This window comes from Podarcis liolepis (genome assembly GCF_965112155.1).
Source record: "Podarcis liolepis genome assembly, chromosome: 17".
NCBI lineage: Eukaryota > Metazoa > Chordata > Lepidosauria > Squamata > Lacertidae > Podarcis > Podarcis liolepis.
Genome location: NC_139571.1, coordinates 13,177,314 through 13,193,314, shown reverse-complemented (window position 1 = coordinate 13,193,314; position 16,001 = coordinate 13,177,314). Strand labels below are relative to the sequence as shown.

The following is a 16,001-nucleotide window of genomic DNA, read 5'->3' as shown; positions in this document are numbered from 1 at the left end:
GCTCACACTCTGAATGGGAGGGAATCTCAGAAGGGCATGTCAAACTTCACCCAAAGAAATTCATCTTACAAAAGGTTCCTATTTTATTATTCTGGCTATAAATGTCAAGACAGAACTTAAGATGGAGGAGCAAAAGTACCGTATTTTTCACTCTATGAGACACTTTTTTCCCTTCAAAAATTAAGGGGAAATGTGTGTGTGTCTTATGGAGAGAATGCAGGCCCCTTGGCTTCAGCGATAGCAACGTGAAGCCTCCGAAGCGCAGAGGGAGAGCTCCCCCCACACTCCGGAGGCTTCGCGTTGCTTTTGCTGAAGCCGCCTGAAGCTCCCGGAGCACAGTGGGAACTCCCGCTGTGCTCCTGAGGCTTCAGGCAGCTATCCACAATCGTTCTGAGCACAGCAGGCGTTCCCGCTGCGCTCCGAAACTTGCGGATAGCTGCCTGAAGCCTGGAGAGCGAGAGGGGTAGGTGCACACTGATCCCTCTTGCTCTCCAGACTTCATTTCGCTGGAGAGGCGCTGCACAGTTTTCCCACTCTGCACAGCGCCCCTTCAGCGAAGCGGGAGGAGAAATGGAAGGGGCTCCGTTTCTCCTGCTGCTTCGCTGAAGGGGTGCAGAGAGGGGGAGAATTCCCCCCCCCCTGTTCTCCCCCTCCTATGGTCCGGTGCATCCTATAGAGCGAAAAATACGGTAGCTCAGCAAGGAATATGAAACGAAAGCTACAGCTTGGCTAGTTTCAGCTGCAGTCTTGCTCGCCTGTCTCTATTTTCAAAGCAATGAAGTCCGCAGCTGCTTGGATTGGAAAAAGCAGCTATGGAGCTGTGTCCTAAGCATATACAGTGGTGCCTCGCAAGACGAAAAGAATCCGTTCTGTGATTCTCTTCGTCTAGCGGTTTTTTCGTCTTGCGAAGCAAGCCCATTGACGGATTAGCGGATTAGCGCTATTAGCAGCTTTTAGCGGCTTATCGGATCAGCTGATAAGCGGCTTAGCAGCTTAGAAAAAGGGGGGGGGAAGGGAAAAAACCCCGCAGGAACTCGCAAGACATTGTCGTCTTGCGAAGCAAGCCCATAGGAGATTCGTTTTGCGAAGCACCTCCAAAACGGAAAACTCTTTCGTCTAGCGAGTTTTCCGTCTTGCAAGGCATTCGTCTTGCGGGGCACCACTGTATAGATTTCACTAGATTGTGGATCAGATTGTAAATGAGGAGAGAAGAGTGGAGCTCGTGGCGAAAGGGGAAGCAACATCAGCAGAACTTAAGACAAATTTCTGGGCACCACTAAGAGTTGATATTGTGATGACTGAATAAATTTCCAGGTCTAGTCGCAGTATACTCCTGGACGCTAGTGGCTGGGGACCGGCTCTGAGCATTAGAGGGCCTAACTCTGAGCTTCCCAGAGTCATCTGGCTGGCTACTCTTTAGAAACAGGAGCGTGGACTGCATGGACCCACAGCTAGCTCCAGAAGGGCTGCTCTTGTTTTTCTTTCTCATGTATACAAAGAGGTAGCACATGGTTGGTTCCTACAGAAATGTTTGCTACGTAGCTCAGTTGGTTAGAGCATGGGGCTGATAAGGCCACGGTTGCAGGTTTGAATCCCATTATGGGATTGCATTGAGGGGTTGGACTAGAAGATCTTCAGGGTCTATGATTCCATGAATGCTTCAACAATCCCAAAACAATTTACACCAGCACAACTGCCTATAACGCAGTGTCAGTGTGTCCCTGCAAAACTTTATAGTTTGCATTATTATCCAGGAACATTGCAGTGGATCTGATGACTCCAAGGCCTTTAATGATTGGCTAGGATTCCAATCCATATTGGTAAATGTGCATCGTGATCCAGCAAGGAGACTCTAATGTGTAGGAAGGTTTCTGCATGAGGATCAGGAATTTGACTCTCTCTTTCTCCCTGGAGTTCCCCACCTCCTGGTGCTGTGATCCAGTTCCAATCACCACACACGCAATGCCCACCAGGTCATCAGCCCTGTCAGCCAGCCAGGATGCTGCCCATCACCCACCCAAAATAAACCAAAACCTCTCTTTCCTGCACAAATGATCAGCCATTTTAGAACTAACAACTGATCAGCAGACTAGCTGCAACCAGCCCCCTGTTACATGTCTTTCAGTGGCTGCTCAGAGAGGCTGCAGCCGTGGCCAAGAATTCAAGCTCCCCAGAGTTAAGGCAGGCCAACAGATGAAGAACAGTCCTAGGCAGATCCTAGGCAGAGATTAGGGAGAAAGAAGACAGGCTGTGGCTGACAGATGATGAATTATGGCTAGCTCTGGCAGCAATGAGCAACCTTCTCCCCATCTGCCACTGAAGAGCCAGTGGTGATTTTCATGCGCTCCAAATGTGGTAACACAAGGGGTGCAAATGTATTCGCTTCTCGGCACGTTCAGCGCTGCGTTTCCACTACAGGAGCCGGCTGGATCAAGTGGCACATAATTTAAAAGAGCAGGAAGACTGTTGAGCCTCGCTGCCAATTCATTGTTCCTCCTTTGTGTAGATTTCCTTTTTTTCTTTTTTGTGTGCTGAGTGCTGCTGTAAATAACCGCTGGCAGGGTCCCAGGGTATGGCAGCACAGAGCGCATAAGGGTCATAGTTAAACACCTGAGCCCAGGAGGGATACTTGCCATCCTGTTTCACGTGTGGAATTACAGTGGTACCTCGGGTTACATACGCTTCAGGTTACAGACGCTTCAGGTTACAGACTCCGCTAACCCAGAAAAATTACCTCAAGTTAAGAACTTTGCTTCAGGATGAGAACAGAAATCGTGCTCCAGCGGTGTGGCAGCAGCAGGAGGCCAAATTAGCTAAAGTGATGCTTCAGGTTAAGAACAGTTTCAGGTTAAGTACGGACCTCTGGAACGAATTCAGTACTTAACCTGAGGTACCACTGTAAAACAAAAAAGCAGAAGCCCAACTAAATCACTGAGGTGAGGAGGCTGGGGCTGGCCTGTGTCTTGCCTTACACTTCCTACAATGACCCCCCACAGAAAGCAACACCACAACCTCATTGTATTTCGTATTTAAATTTTATTGGAAAGATTAAATGTACAATTGCTGCTGTGCTATCTACAGAAAGTAGGAACCATACAGAAGGATTGGCAGCAGAGTCGTCTGCTATTGCCCTTCTTCAATGGGTTTGCCGAAAGAGGGTCACTGGCTGACAGACTCAAGACCGTTCAGGATTGCTTCAAAAAAAAAGCAGGTTAGAGGAGACGTTGGTTGGGTGGTGAGCCTAGCGCCATATTGCTCTGAGGCGGAAAAGGTTCATTATTGGCCGGCTGAAAATTAGCTCCAGATCTTTAAATACCTCTTGCAAATACTGAAACATTGAGTATTAGCTTGGTGTATTGTCCGCAGTATTCCCATACATCCTACGTAGGTGTACAAACGTGAGGTAGGCTTGGTTAAGAATATTCCTTAAGGGAGGGAAGGATGGGGGGGGGGAACAAGGAGCATCAGCCTTAGACAAACTGAAAAAAGGAAACCTCAGATACCAGTACTACCGTATTTTTCGCTATATAGGATGCACTTTCCCCCTCCAAAAATGAAGGGGAAATGTGTGTGCATCCTATGGAGTGAATGCAGGCTCTTTGGCTTCAGTGATAGCAACGTGAAGCCTCCGAAGCACAGAGAGAGTGCGCCCTCTGCGCTCCGGAGGCTTCGCGTTGCTTTCGCTGAAGCCTGGAGCGCAAGAGGGGTCGGTGCGCACCAACCCCTCTCACTCTCCAGGCAGCTATCCACAAGCCTTAGGAGCACAGCGGGAGTTTTCCCCGCTGTGAAGGCTTGCGGATTGCAGCCTGAAGCCCGGGGAGCCCAGCGCCAACTCCCGCTGCGCTCCCCGGGCTTCAGGCAGCTATCCGCACACCAATCCCTCTTGCTCTCCAGGCTTCGCTTCGCTGGAGAGGCGCTGCACAGTTTTCCCTCTCTGCGCAGCACCCCTTCAGCAAAGCGGGAGGGGAAATGGAAGGGGCTCCGTTTCTCCTACCGCTTCGCTGAAGGGGCACTGAGCAGAGAGGGGGAGAATGTTTTTTTTCCCTGTTCTTCCCCCCCCCCCCCCATGGTCAGGTGCGTCCTATGGTCCGGTGCGTCCTATAGAGCGAAAAATACGGTATTTTGGTACCTCTGGAGCAAAGGACAGCGTCATTCAAAGATGTGACCAACATTCCCCTCCTGAAGGCCAGGAGGAGACCAGATGGGGCGCTTCAGATGCTGCCGGCTGCAACTCCCAGCAGTCCTGACCCCTCGCCAGGCAGGAGAGGTGAGTGCGAGTTGCAGCCCAGTTTCCATTGATTTAAGTGGGGAGGATTTCCAAATAAATGCGCTCACCAAGAAAATACTGTTGGACGCAGTGAAAAATACTTCCAGGCAGGCATGTTTAAAGATTGGGGTGCCCAGCTTGGGGGGGGGAAGGGTGTGTGTGAAATAGCACAAACATATTTTTATACAATTTGCATAAAATATTTCCTTTTGATATGTACAGTTAGGTTTCACAGAAGAAGGAACCTGCTTGGGATTCTCGCTTTCAACTTCTCGTGGGCTACTTGGTTTGGTAATCCTGGTTTTATTTCCAGCAGGTGCATATCGCAATCTAAGCATATCTACAAACAAAATATTTAAAGAATATGAGCTGTATGACATGTGCAGTATTTTTTTTTTAAGTTGTAAGAGTACCGAATACTGTAGCTCTTTCTATGCATTTTTATTGCATTAATTTCTGTTGATGGGAAAGTGGCTGTTTTTTAAGTTGCAGAACACTGTGAGGCACAATGGAATGGTGGAGAATAATTCATCACCATGTTCGTAAATGCAGCACATTAAATATTTTATATTTATATAAAATAACAAATAACAAACTAACTATTAATGAATGTAATTTTTATTTCTTAATTATATTTAGTGGTAGTATGGCTGTATTGTTTTTTGTAACATAAAATCATTCAATAAAAATTATTTAAAAAAGGAAAAATATTTTATATTTACAGTGGTGCCGCGCAAGACGAAATTAATCTGTTCCGCGAGTCTCTTCGTCTTGCGGTTTTTTTGTCTTGCGAGGCAGGGCTATTAGCGGCTTAGCGGCTATTAACGGCTTAGTGGCTTTAAGAAAAAGGAAACAAACTCGCAAGAACTCGCAAGACGTTTCGTCTTGCGAAGCAAGCCCATAGGGAAATTCGTCTTGCGGAACGACTCAAAAAACGGTAAACTCTTTCGTCTAGCGAGTATATACAAAAGAGAACAGATAGGCGTGTCCATGTCATCAATAGCCACTTAAAAGAACTGTAGTTCAATCATGTTTTCTCTTCTGACCAGGTTGTTGTTGTTGGTACTCCACCCATCTGACTGGGCTGCCCCAGCCACTCTGGGCAGCTTCCAACATTTCTATGCAAAGATCTTTGCATACAATTTTGACCTTATTTCAAACACACTTCTTGCCTCAGACCAAGACCAGCAAAACTCCAGTTTTAGCAATGCGAGTCTCAGAAGCAAAATAACAAATTGGGAGAGGGGGCTGTGGGAGATGCAGAACACATAGGCTAGAATGTAGCATTCACTACAACAGATGGCGAAGGTTTGCGCTAAAGACTAAACATTCACAAGTTATGGATTATCCAATTTTGCAGTTTGGTAATGATTACAAATCTTATCCAAGAGCATTTCTTACCTAAAAAATGGATTCTTTAAATCAAGGACATTGCCTGACTTAAAGCCCGTTTCATCCACTACAGCAACAATCTGGATGTCGTAACTCTGCCTGTTGCATAAAAAAGAAATTCTGTTAAAAATCTAAAAACATGTCCATAACAAGTTTCGACGTTTCTGAAATAATACTAATACTCTCTTTTGCTTGTGTTTTTTCATGCATAATTGAAAGCACTAACTTGTAAGTTGATCAGCTGAACATAGGTGAATCAAAGCTTTACCCCATGAAAAAGTATTTAAAAGAGATGACACTGAGCACTGCTAGACTCCAACTAGTAGGTTTCAGTCACAAACCAGCAAATCCAGCCCAATTAAAGCTGATTTGATACACTTGCACAATGTACCCTCTTCCCCACAAATAGGACTTCCTCAGATAACAACAACAACAACAACAACAACAACAACAACAACAACAACAATAATAATAATAATAATAATAATAATAATAATAAATTTATACTCCGCCCATCTGGCTGGGTTTCCCCAGCCACTCTGGGCGGCTTCCAACACAATTTTAAAATAAAGTAATGCATCAAACATTAAAAGCTTCCCTAAACAGGGCTGCCTTCAGGTGTCTGGTGGTAGTTGTTCTCTTTGACATCTGATGGGAGGGCGTTCCACAGGGTGGGTGCCACTACCGAAAAGGCCCTCTGCCTGGTTCCCTGTAACCTCACTTCTTGCAGCAAGGGAAGCACTGGATCTCAGTGTCAGGGCTGAACAATGGGGGTGGAGACGCTCCTTCAGGTATACTGGACTAAGGCCATTTAGGGCTTTCAAGGTCAGGACCAACACTTTGAATTGTGCCCGGAAAGGTACTGGGAGCCAATGTAGGTCTTTCAGGAACGGTGTTATATGGTCTTAGCAGCCACTCCCAGTCACCAGTCTAGCTGCCGCATTCTGGATTAGTTGTAGTTTCCGGGTCACCTTCAAAGGTAGCCCCACGTAGAGCGCATTGCAGTAGTCCAAGCGGGAGATAACTAGAAGATGCACCACTCTGGCAAGACAGTCTGCGGGCAGGGAGGGTCTCATCCTGCATACCAGATGGAGCTGGTAAACAGCTGCCTTGGACACAGAATTGACCTGTGCCTCCATGGACAACTATGAGTCCAAAACGACTCCCAGGCTGTGCACTTGGTCCTTCAAGGGCACAGTTACCCCATTCAGGACCAGGAAGTCCTCCACAGCAGCCCACCTCCTGTCCCCCAAGAACAGTACTTCTGTCTTGTCAGGATTCAACCTCAATCTGTTAGCCGCCATCCATCTCCAAGGAAAGGGACAAGAAAAAAACAACTGTGTGATGTCAAATTGTCCAACCTCCCCATAAACAAATTAGGATGAGTGCTCAACAAACCATTTGGGGGTTTTTGCGGGGGGGGGGGGCACACAGTTTAGCAATGGGGGCTTGCAATAAAAGTGTGTGGGGTTTTTTTTGTTGCCCTACAGCAATAATAATAACAACAACAACAGGGTGTGTGTGTGAAGTGGGGCACCTCATCATCCTTGGTGTTCAAACTGTAGCATGACAAGCATACAGTGGTACCTCTGGTTAATTATTTAATTCGTTCCGGAGGTCCGTTCTTAACCTGAAACTGTTCTTAACCTGAAGCACCACTTTAGCTAATGGGGCCTCCTGCTTCTGCCACGACGCCGGAGCCCGATTTCTGTTCTTATCCTGAAGCAAAGTTCTTAACCTGAAGCACTATTTCTGGGTTAGCGGAGTCTGTAACCTGAAGCATATGTAACCTGAGGTACCACTGTATTCACAATGCTATCATCATTCATTTTACTACCTTTGAATTGATTCTAGGAGTTTTGTGGTAATTGGCTGTCCCTTTACAGTGGAAAATAAAAAGTGGAACATGGATTTTTTAATCCTGCTCCCACCCCACCTCACTCTCCATTTTTCTGGACCATCACACTGTTGGGCTCTGTGTTTTTACTGTCTCTCTCTCTCTCCCATTATTATGTTTTGGTCTTTCAAGAGTTGGAAACCAGGCCCTGCCTCTGAGACTCAGACTGAGATGTTGCAGAAACGACAACCCTATCAAGGATCTGTGAAATTTTGTTTTATTGTATTTTGTTTTGGATGAAACATAGGCCAAAAGGCCTGCTAGTTTTTCTCTTAATCTGCGGAGTCCGTGTGCTCGTTTCCTCTGGATCAGGTTTGCAGGCGGCAGCAGCGAGGCAGCCAAGATGCCTGGCCTATAATGAAGGCTTTGGCAACTGCATTTCATTGCTATAGAGACGGTGTTGTAAACAAGTGGGATTACAATAGCAATTGTGGCATGGTGCGATGGAAAACGCTGCTGTCGCTTCTCTCAACTCTGCAAGTAATTGATACACTTCACCTTTGAAGAGCAGGTATTGTAATACGAGCGAGAGGGCTTCTTTATGGGAAAGCTATTAACCAGAAAACGGAAAAGTCACGTGTGGGGCACTTGCTGTCGATACAAATGAAGTATTTTGATGGCATCACTGGCGCCTCTGATTTGGGCACTTCTGGAGAAGCTTGTGAAAATAAAAAGGCAAGGATGCTTTGCTTCCCATTGCAGACGGACATTTCTAAGAAGATGATAGCGCCGTTTCATACTGTATTGTAAGTGGCTGGCAGTGCCCATTCTGGGCACAAAGGGGAGGGGAAATTGACTGAGATGTGCACACATGCAAACTAGCTATGTTGCATGCGCAAGGGTTGCCATGGCAATAAGACCCAACTGTATCCTACCTTTCTGAGTCGCAAGCTCCCCAAAGTCCCATGAAGAAGCAGGAGGAGACCTATCAGGGAGCAGTTTTGTATTCTCATTTGGCTTGGCATTTTGCATTTGTCCTTTACCTGCTCTAGGCTCAACCCATGACCTTTTCTGGGTTCTGTGGAAAATTTCCTTCCATTTGGGGCATTGGACCTACAAGGAGAAGCTGCTAGAGTCTACACATCACAATGCCATGGTGGGAAGGGTTGGGCTTTAGAAAGCCTTATGAGGAACAGTGGAAGGAAGAATTGATGCTTTTGAATTATGGTGCTGGAGGAGACTCGTGAGAGTCCCATGGACTGCAAGAAGATCAAACCTATCCATTCTGAAGGAAATCAGCCCTGAGTGCTCAGGGCTGAAGCTGAGACTCCAATACTTTGGCCACTTCATGAGAAGAGAAGACTCCCTGGAAAAGATCCTGATGTTGGGAAAGATGGAGGGCACAAGGAGAAGGGGATGACAGAGGACGAGATGGCTGGACAGTGTTCTCAAAGCTACCAACATGAGTTTGACCAAACTGCGGGAGGCAGTGGAAGACAGAAGTGCCTGACGTGCTCTGGTCCAGGGGGTCACGAAGAGTTGGACACGACTAAACGACTAAACAACAACAATAAGCTTGGAAAAGAGGAGATATCTCAAGGGATGTCACATGGAAGACGGAACAAGCTTGTTTCCTCCTGCTCTGGAGGGTGGGACTCAAACCAATAGCTTCAAGTTGTACAAGAAAGAAGACTCAGACTCAACATCAAGAAGAACTTTCTAACAGTAAGAGCTGTTTGGCAGTGGAAGAGACTTCCTTCCTTGGAGGCCTTTAAACAGAGGTTGGGTGGCCTTCTGTCATGGATGCTTCAGCTCAGGGGGTTAAACTAGATGCCCCTTGTAGCACTTCCAACTCTGCAATTCTATGATTCTAACAAAAATTATTAAATTTGACTATTCAGTCTTAAACAAGACCCAGCAGGTGAATATTATTATGTGCAGTGCATTTCTGCAGGTAATTCAGTGACTGGGCTGAGGACACCTTTTCCGCCACAGCCCAATTGGCCAAGCTTCTTCCTGGTGACTTTGCCATGTTGAAGGTGACAGGAAGTAACCAAGATTATCTCACGAGAAATAATTAAAGTGCCTGCAGACTGTGAAGAATAGTTGGATGGAATAAGAAAGTAAAAGAAATTCTGGGAAATGATATATAATGGGATGAAAAAGATGTTGAAATATACATTTAAAAAAAAAACCAGAAGCATTTTTACTTGGTATTATAAATGAGAATATTAATAGACAGGATGTTAAATTGTTTTTATATGCAACAACAGCGGCAAGAGTATTGTTGGCCCAGAAATGGAAGCAAAAAGAAACACCGACAAAAGAAGAATGGCAGACAAAATTAATGGACTATGCAGAATTGGACAAAATGACAGGAAGGATTCGAAACCTGCAGGACCAGAGATTTACAGACGATTGGAAGAAGTACCGTATATGAATTATTTGAAGAGCAACTGTAATCAACAAATTACGCTAGTAGGACTACAAGAAGTTTTGTAAGGAGAAATATATGAAATATTGCAAAGAAGAGAAAGAAGAGAGATATTAGTTATGAGATTTAAATGTAATAGTGAAAGTAAGAAATGTAAAGTGAAAAGATTGGAAAATTTTCAGATGTGATTGATGGAAGTAAAAAAAATTGTATAAGATATAAAAGTATGTTTAATAATTGTTGTAAATGATGTGTTAAAAAACTAATAAATATGTATATATAAAAAAGGAATATAGAAAGAACTCCTGACGCAAGGACTTCTGATAGAGGACACTCAAGCCTGAGACGGAGGCTTGCTGATTGCTCTAAGATTCCCCTGCCCCCTCTCTTTTAATCTGCATTAACTCCAGCTTCTCATCTCATTTCTAGACAGTTAAATTTTGCCCAGGTGTGTCATTCTGCAGAGGAAATACCACAGGAACCCTGAGATCCCTCTTTTCCAACATCCACCTAGTACACATGTTTAGGCTGGTGACCTGTAAACAGAGCAGCAGTCTTAAAAGAGGGATTAGAAATTGACCTCCCTGCTTTAATCCGGCTCTCAAGTACCAATAACAAATGTTAAAAGCCACCAAGGATTTATCATCGGCTGAAAAATAGGAGGTCACAGAGCATTTCATATACATTCACCTCTTTGCACAGCAAGACTGAGACTGGGCAGATGTGTATGTTACTCTGATGAGTGTTTATTGCCTATTTAAAATCATTACATTGAAGCTGCTTCAAAGAAAAGGAAGTCTTGCTCTTTCTCATTATATCCCCTACAGCACAAATCAATATTGCTGTGCTAAATTTAGGAGCAAGTACCTTGCTAATAGCAGGAAAACATCAGATCTCTGAAGGAAATTCACTTGGCACAACTGCTAAGACTGACCATTTTTTTATGTTGTCTTTGCGATACTTGAACATACAAATGGATTTTCGGCACTGCGGTTTGAGATGCAAAGCATATTTTCTATTGCAGCTTCTGTTCATTAACACAGATCTGCAGATGTTTCACATAATTAATTTTTAGTAATCTTCCCCCACACAGAGCTTCGGAAACTCTTTCGCCAGCAAAGCGGTTTGCCTGTGCTTTGCTACTTACCGTTTATTTGCCACGAACAGGACTTTCCCTGAAAGAGTTTCCCCTTCTTTGGCAAAGAGAGGAGTTTGGAGAAGGCAGCGGACTTGATACCAGTGAGTCAGAGGCTCCGTGGGGGCAGTCGAGAGCCAAACAGTCACCCTTGAAAGAAGAAACCCAGTAAATACGCAAACATTTATTTATGCATTGAATTTCTATCTGAAGATCACAGGGCCGTTTGCAACACGAAAGCACAAAATGAGAACACGAAGTACATAATAAAACCGAAACAGAAATAAACCAATCGCCCCTACCTCCCACAAGCCCATTTAAAAGGCCATAGGTATTTTACTCATTTATTAAATTTGCATCAAGAAGACCTAGTACATCTGCAAAACAGCTTCTGAGACCAAGAAAAGGTGCTCACATCCCAAATTCTTGGTCCATGAACACAGCAGCTTCTCTTCATGGATGGAGAGATGCACTCAGAGAAGGCTGTGGAAAAAACCCTTTTAGGAGCACAACCCTCTTCTGTGCACAAAGCAAAAAGTTTAAGGATTCAAGCCAATTTTATTCTCCCAGGCTTCTGCAAACTTCAGCTGAATCTGGTTTTATTCAGCCCCATGGATGTTCATGTGCTTTACTGCTTCTGCTGTTTTAATTTAAACGGCACCGCCCCCCATTTTTGACACATTGTTTTAATTATTTTAATTGGTGGCCACACTGAGAGCCTATGGATGAAAAGCAGGATGTAATTTAAAAACCCAAAAGGCCAGTCTTATGCATTGCGGTTCTGACTACATGATATGGGCAGGGTTGAAAAAAACCACCACCCAGGCTGCTCATCTGTGTGGTGAAGCTGGAGATGGCCTTTTATTACTGGTTTGTTTTTGAGGTGCTATATGATGAGTTATGGGACGCGGGTGGCGCTGTGGGTTAAACCACAGAGCCTAGGACTTGCCGATCAGAAGGTCGGCGGTTCGAATCCCCGTGATGGGGTGAGCTTCCGTTGCTCGGTCCCTGCTCCTGCCAACGTAGCAGTTCGAAAGCACAAAGTGCAAGTAGATAAATAGGTACCGCTCCAGCGGGAAGGTAAATGGCATTTCCTTGCACTGCTCTGGTTCGCCACAAGCGGCTTAGTCATGCTGGCCACATGACCTGGAAGCTGTACGCCGGCTCCCTCAGCCAATAAAGCGAGATGAGCACCGCAACCCCAGAGTCGGCCACGACTGGACCTAATGGTCAGGGGTCCCTTTACCTATGATGAGTTACCACATCACGTTCACACATTCAAGTGACAAAAACCCAACACATGAGTGGCTTTTTCATGCAAAGTCTGTTTTCTCCAGGTGGGCCCTCCTGCAAAAATAACACGGTGAGATCGCTTCATGAGAATCTGACTATCTCTACAACAAAGATGTATAAAATGAACTTGTTCCTCCATGTAGCAGGCAAGAGAAGAACTTGAGCAAGGTTCTGAATTTGGCCAAATTAAAAGGGTCATTTCCCTTTAAAGTGAAGTTCCAAGGTAACTTTTGGGAGCGAGGAAGAAGAATACGTACAGTGAGCCGACAAATGCCACATCAAACCAGAAGGCCAAACCATGGATTAGCCCAGACTGCATCATTTGGAAAACAAAGGGGATTTCCACTCTGTAGAAAAAGAAAGTTGCCAGTGTGGCATTTGAAATCTATGGTTAAAAATTACAAATATCACCATTCATTAAGACACTGGTTTGCTAAGCACAACACATTTACCAGAAATAAAATAGAATGGATTTTTATTCAAGATAATTTATTATAACAAAATCTACCTATGTACTCAATTATTATACAGTGGTACCTCGGGTTAGGTACTTAATTTGTTCCGGAGGTCCGTACTTAACCTGAAACTGTTCTTAATCTGAAGCATCACTTTAGCTAATGGGGCCTCCTGCTGCTGCCGCGCCGCCGCAGCACGAATTCTGTTCTCATCCTGAAGCAAAGTTCTTAACCTGAAGCACTATTTCTGGGTTAGCAGAGTCTGTAACCTGAAGCGTATGTAACCTGAAGCGTATGTAACCCGAAGTACCACTGTACCTTGTACAGTGAACGTGAGGCAGGAGGCACGTTCGCAACCCACAGCGCCACATCTGCGCAGGTCGCGATTCGGGGCTTCTGCACATGTGCATAGCACAATTTAATGTTTTGCGCATGCGCGAGCGCCGAAACCTGGAAGTAACCCAAAAACACGCAACCTGAAGTGTCTGCAACCCGAGGTATGACTGTATTTCATTTTATTTACTAGGGTTATCTTGACAGATGTCATTACTCTTAAAACAACAAAAACTTCACACCAAGTTATATTTTACCCTAAATACTGTGCTTAAATCGACTGCAGCAATTTGCAAGGCTAAAATGCCATTAAGGATTAGAGGCTTAAAATACCCTGAATGGGATCCACACACACGCTGTGAAGTCCCTCACTTGCTCGTAAGCGGAAAAGTGTAGAAAGAAGCAATTATTTGACATGGAAAAGCAGGACTCTTTCCAGACACTTACCTATGCAAATCTTCCTCTTCTGCGTCTGTAAAATTGACCGTGTACTTCACTGTCCGGGCCATTAAAATTCTGATGTCAAATGTATCCTGAGGGTTGAAGAGGAGAAAAAGAGAGAATCAGACCCCTGCTCTCCTCTAGCGCTGCAGGCTTACAAAACAGAAAATTCCTCCTCCCACAATAATATACCTTCTCTTGGTCCCTTTGATGTGCTATTTTAGTAGTTCCTCTCTCTGTTAAAAGAAATATGCACCTCATACACATTGCTTATATCTGGAACCCTGAGGGATTTCTATACAGTGGTGCCTCGCAAGACGAAATTAATTCATTCTGCGAGTTTTTTCGTCTTGCGAAGCACGGTTTCCCATAGGGTATTAACGGTTTTAAGAAAAAGGAAACAAACTTGCAAGACGTTTTCGTTTTTCGTCTTGCGAAGCAAGCCCATAGGGAAATTCATCTTGCGAAGCAACTCAAAAAACGAAAAACTCTTTCGTCTTGCGCATTTTTCGTCTTGCGAGGCATTCGTCTTGCGAGGTACCACTGTATCAAGAGGCATTTCTGACCTTCATACCACCCCCAGTTAATGTTTTAGTAAAGCCAGTGCTTTTTTTTCTGGGGGGACGCATACCCCTAAACATTTTGTGAATCTTTGTACTTTTGTCCATTTACTGTATTTATTTCCCCCGATTTGAACTATGAAATGGTGATTTTCTTGCGTCAAAATGAGAGTACCCCTAAACATTTTAAAGGGAAAAAAGCACTGAGTAATGCAGTACAGATTCTATCAGGGAGAGCCAACATGGTGCCCTCCAGCTGTTGTCGGGGCTCCCATCATCCCTGACTCCTGGTCCTGCTGACTGCGGTTGATGGGAGTGGAGTCCGGCAACACAGGAAGGCATCCCACTGTCTGCCCAGTTAAAGCTGGGAAGCCGTGAATTTAAATTTCCTTCCTTGCACTTACAAGCAACCCACAAAACCTGCTCATGGTTATGCACCGGTCAATGGAATAATATTTGCCTCAGAACAACTCCAAACAGACTTTTACATTTCTGTTTGCTCAGATGCTCTCAGAAAAAATGACTGTGATCAAAAGAATTACCAGCTAATTCATGGGTAGGCAAACCGAGGCCCGGGGGCCGGATGCTGCCCAATCGCCTTCTAAATCCAGCCTGCGGATGGTCTGGGAATCAGCATGTTTTTACATGAGTAGAATGTGTGCTTTTCTTTAAAATGCATCTCTGGGTTATTTGTGGGGCATAGGAATCCGTTCATTATTATTTTTAAAAAATATAGTCCGGCCCCCCACAAGGTCTGAGGGACAGTGGAACGGCCCCCTGCTGAAAAAGTTTGCTGACCCCTGAGAATTACAAGGTGTGACCCATTCGCTGATGTTGACCTTAAGGGAAAGCAAAGCAAGAACAAACACATGTGACATGCAGCTCTGTTCCACATGGATGCCACCTCTGTTCTATAACATTATTGCTCCTGCTATTGCTATTATTATGAGCTGCCAGGGACTGGCTGGATGAGGAAGAATGGTGGCCGTCTCCCACCCAAGAGCCCCCCAGGGAGGACACAGAAGAAGACAACTTAGACCTCAGGATGTGGTGGTGGGACACTGAAGAGCAGTCTGGGGAAGGGAGAAGAATAAGAAGAAGAGTTTGGATTTGATATCCCGCTTTATCACTACCCTAAGGAGTTTCAAAGTGGCTAACATTCTCCTTTCCCTTCCTCCCTCATAACAAACACTCTGTGAGGTGAGTGAGGCTGAGAGACTTCAGAGAAGTGTGAATAGCCCAAGGTCACCCAGCAGCTGCATGTGGAGGAGCGGGGAAGCGAACCCAGTTCACCAGATTACGAGACTACCGCTCTTAACCACTACACCACATTGGCTCTTGGGGAGGAGCTAGAAGACGGGTGACAAGAGAGGGAGATCTTTCCAGGACAGGGCTAGAGGTTGAGAGTCACAGTGTGAGCGCAGACTCAGGCAGAGAGGAGCCAGAGGTTGCCCTGCTATCCTGCAGTAGGACAGTCCCAGTCGAGGAGAGTCCTGCACGTTGCTGAACAGCGGGCAAGACAAGCCCAGAGGAGGAGCTCGCCCTTCAACGCAGCCTTTGTCTGCTGGGGAGGGATCTGGAGTAAGATCAACTGGAAGGGGAGGGGGGCAGTGGTCCATTTCAGCCATACCTCAAGCTGAACGAGTTGAGCCTAAGTAACTCTGCTGCACTGGTATTTTCTATTAAGAAAAAGCTAATTGCCTTCTGTGCCTCACAGTCTTTCTTGCCCTGTGGTCAACCTGGGCTCACCTGACAGCTCCTTGACTCTTGAAAGACCTTCATTGGCTCCCAGTACGTTTCCGAGCACCATTCAAAGTGTTGGTGCTGACCTTGAAAGCCCTAAACGGCCTCAGC

At 45.3% G+C, this 16,001-nt stretch overlaps 1 protein-coding gene and 1 long non-coding RNA gene across 5 annotated transcripts in view; one reads left to right on the top strand and one right to left on the bottom strand.

Moving 5' to 3' along the window:
• The first annotated feature begins 472 nt into the window (after positions 1-472).
• LOC310697134 lies at positions 473-4,511 on the top strand. The gene is made up of 2 exons (XR_014520944.1): positions 473-663; positions 4,075-4,511. It is a non-coding gene; the product is annotated as an uncharacterized lncRNA (long non-coding RNA).
• Positions 3,017-16,001, bottom strand: part of LOC310697092 (histone-arginine methyltransferase CARM1-like) — a gene marked incomplete at its 3' end in the record, with an annotated part of 61,802 nt that continues 48,817 nt past the window's right edge. For 2 of the 4 annotated variants that reach the window (XM_083483400.1, XM_083483402.1), the window contains exons 9-13: positions 13,594-13,679; positions 12,616-12,705; positions 11,078-11,215; positions 5,669-5,758; positions 3,017-4,607 (exon numbers count right to left, since the gene is read on the bottom strand). In XM_083483400.1, coding sequence (XP_083339526.1) covers positions 4,598-4,607; positions 5,669-5,758; positions 11,078-11,215; positions 12,616-12,705; positions 13,594-13,679 — 414 coding nt within the window. Of the gene's footprint in view, positions 4,608-5,664; positions 5,759-11,077; positions 11,216-12,615; positions 12,706-13,593; positions 13,680-16,001 lie in introns of those variants that run through there. The other 2 variants (XM_083483403.1, XM_083483401.1) reach the window with 1 other exon arrangement.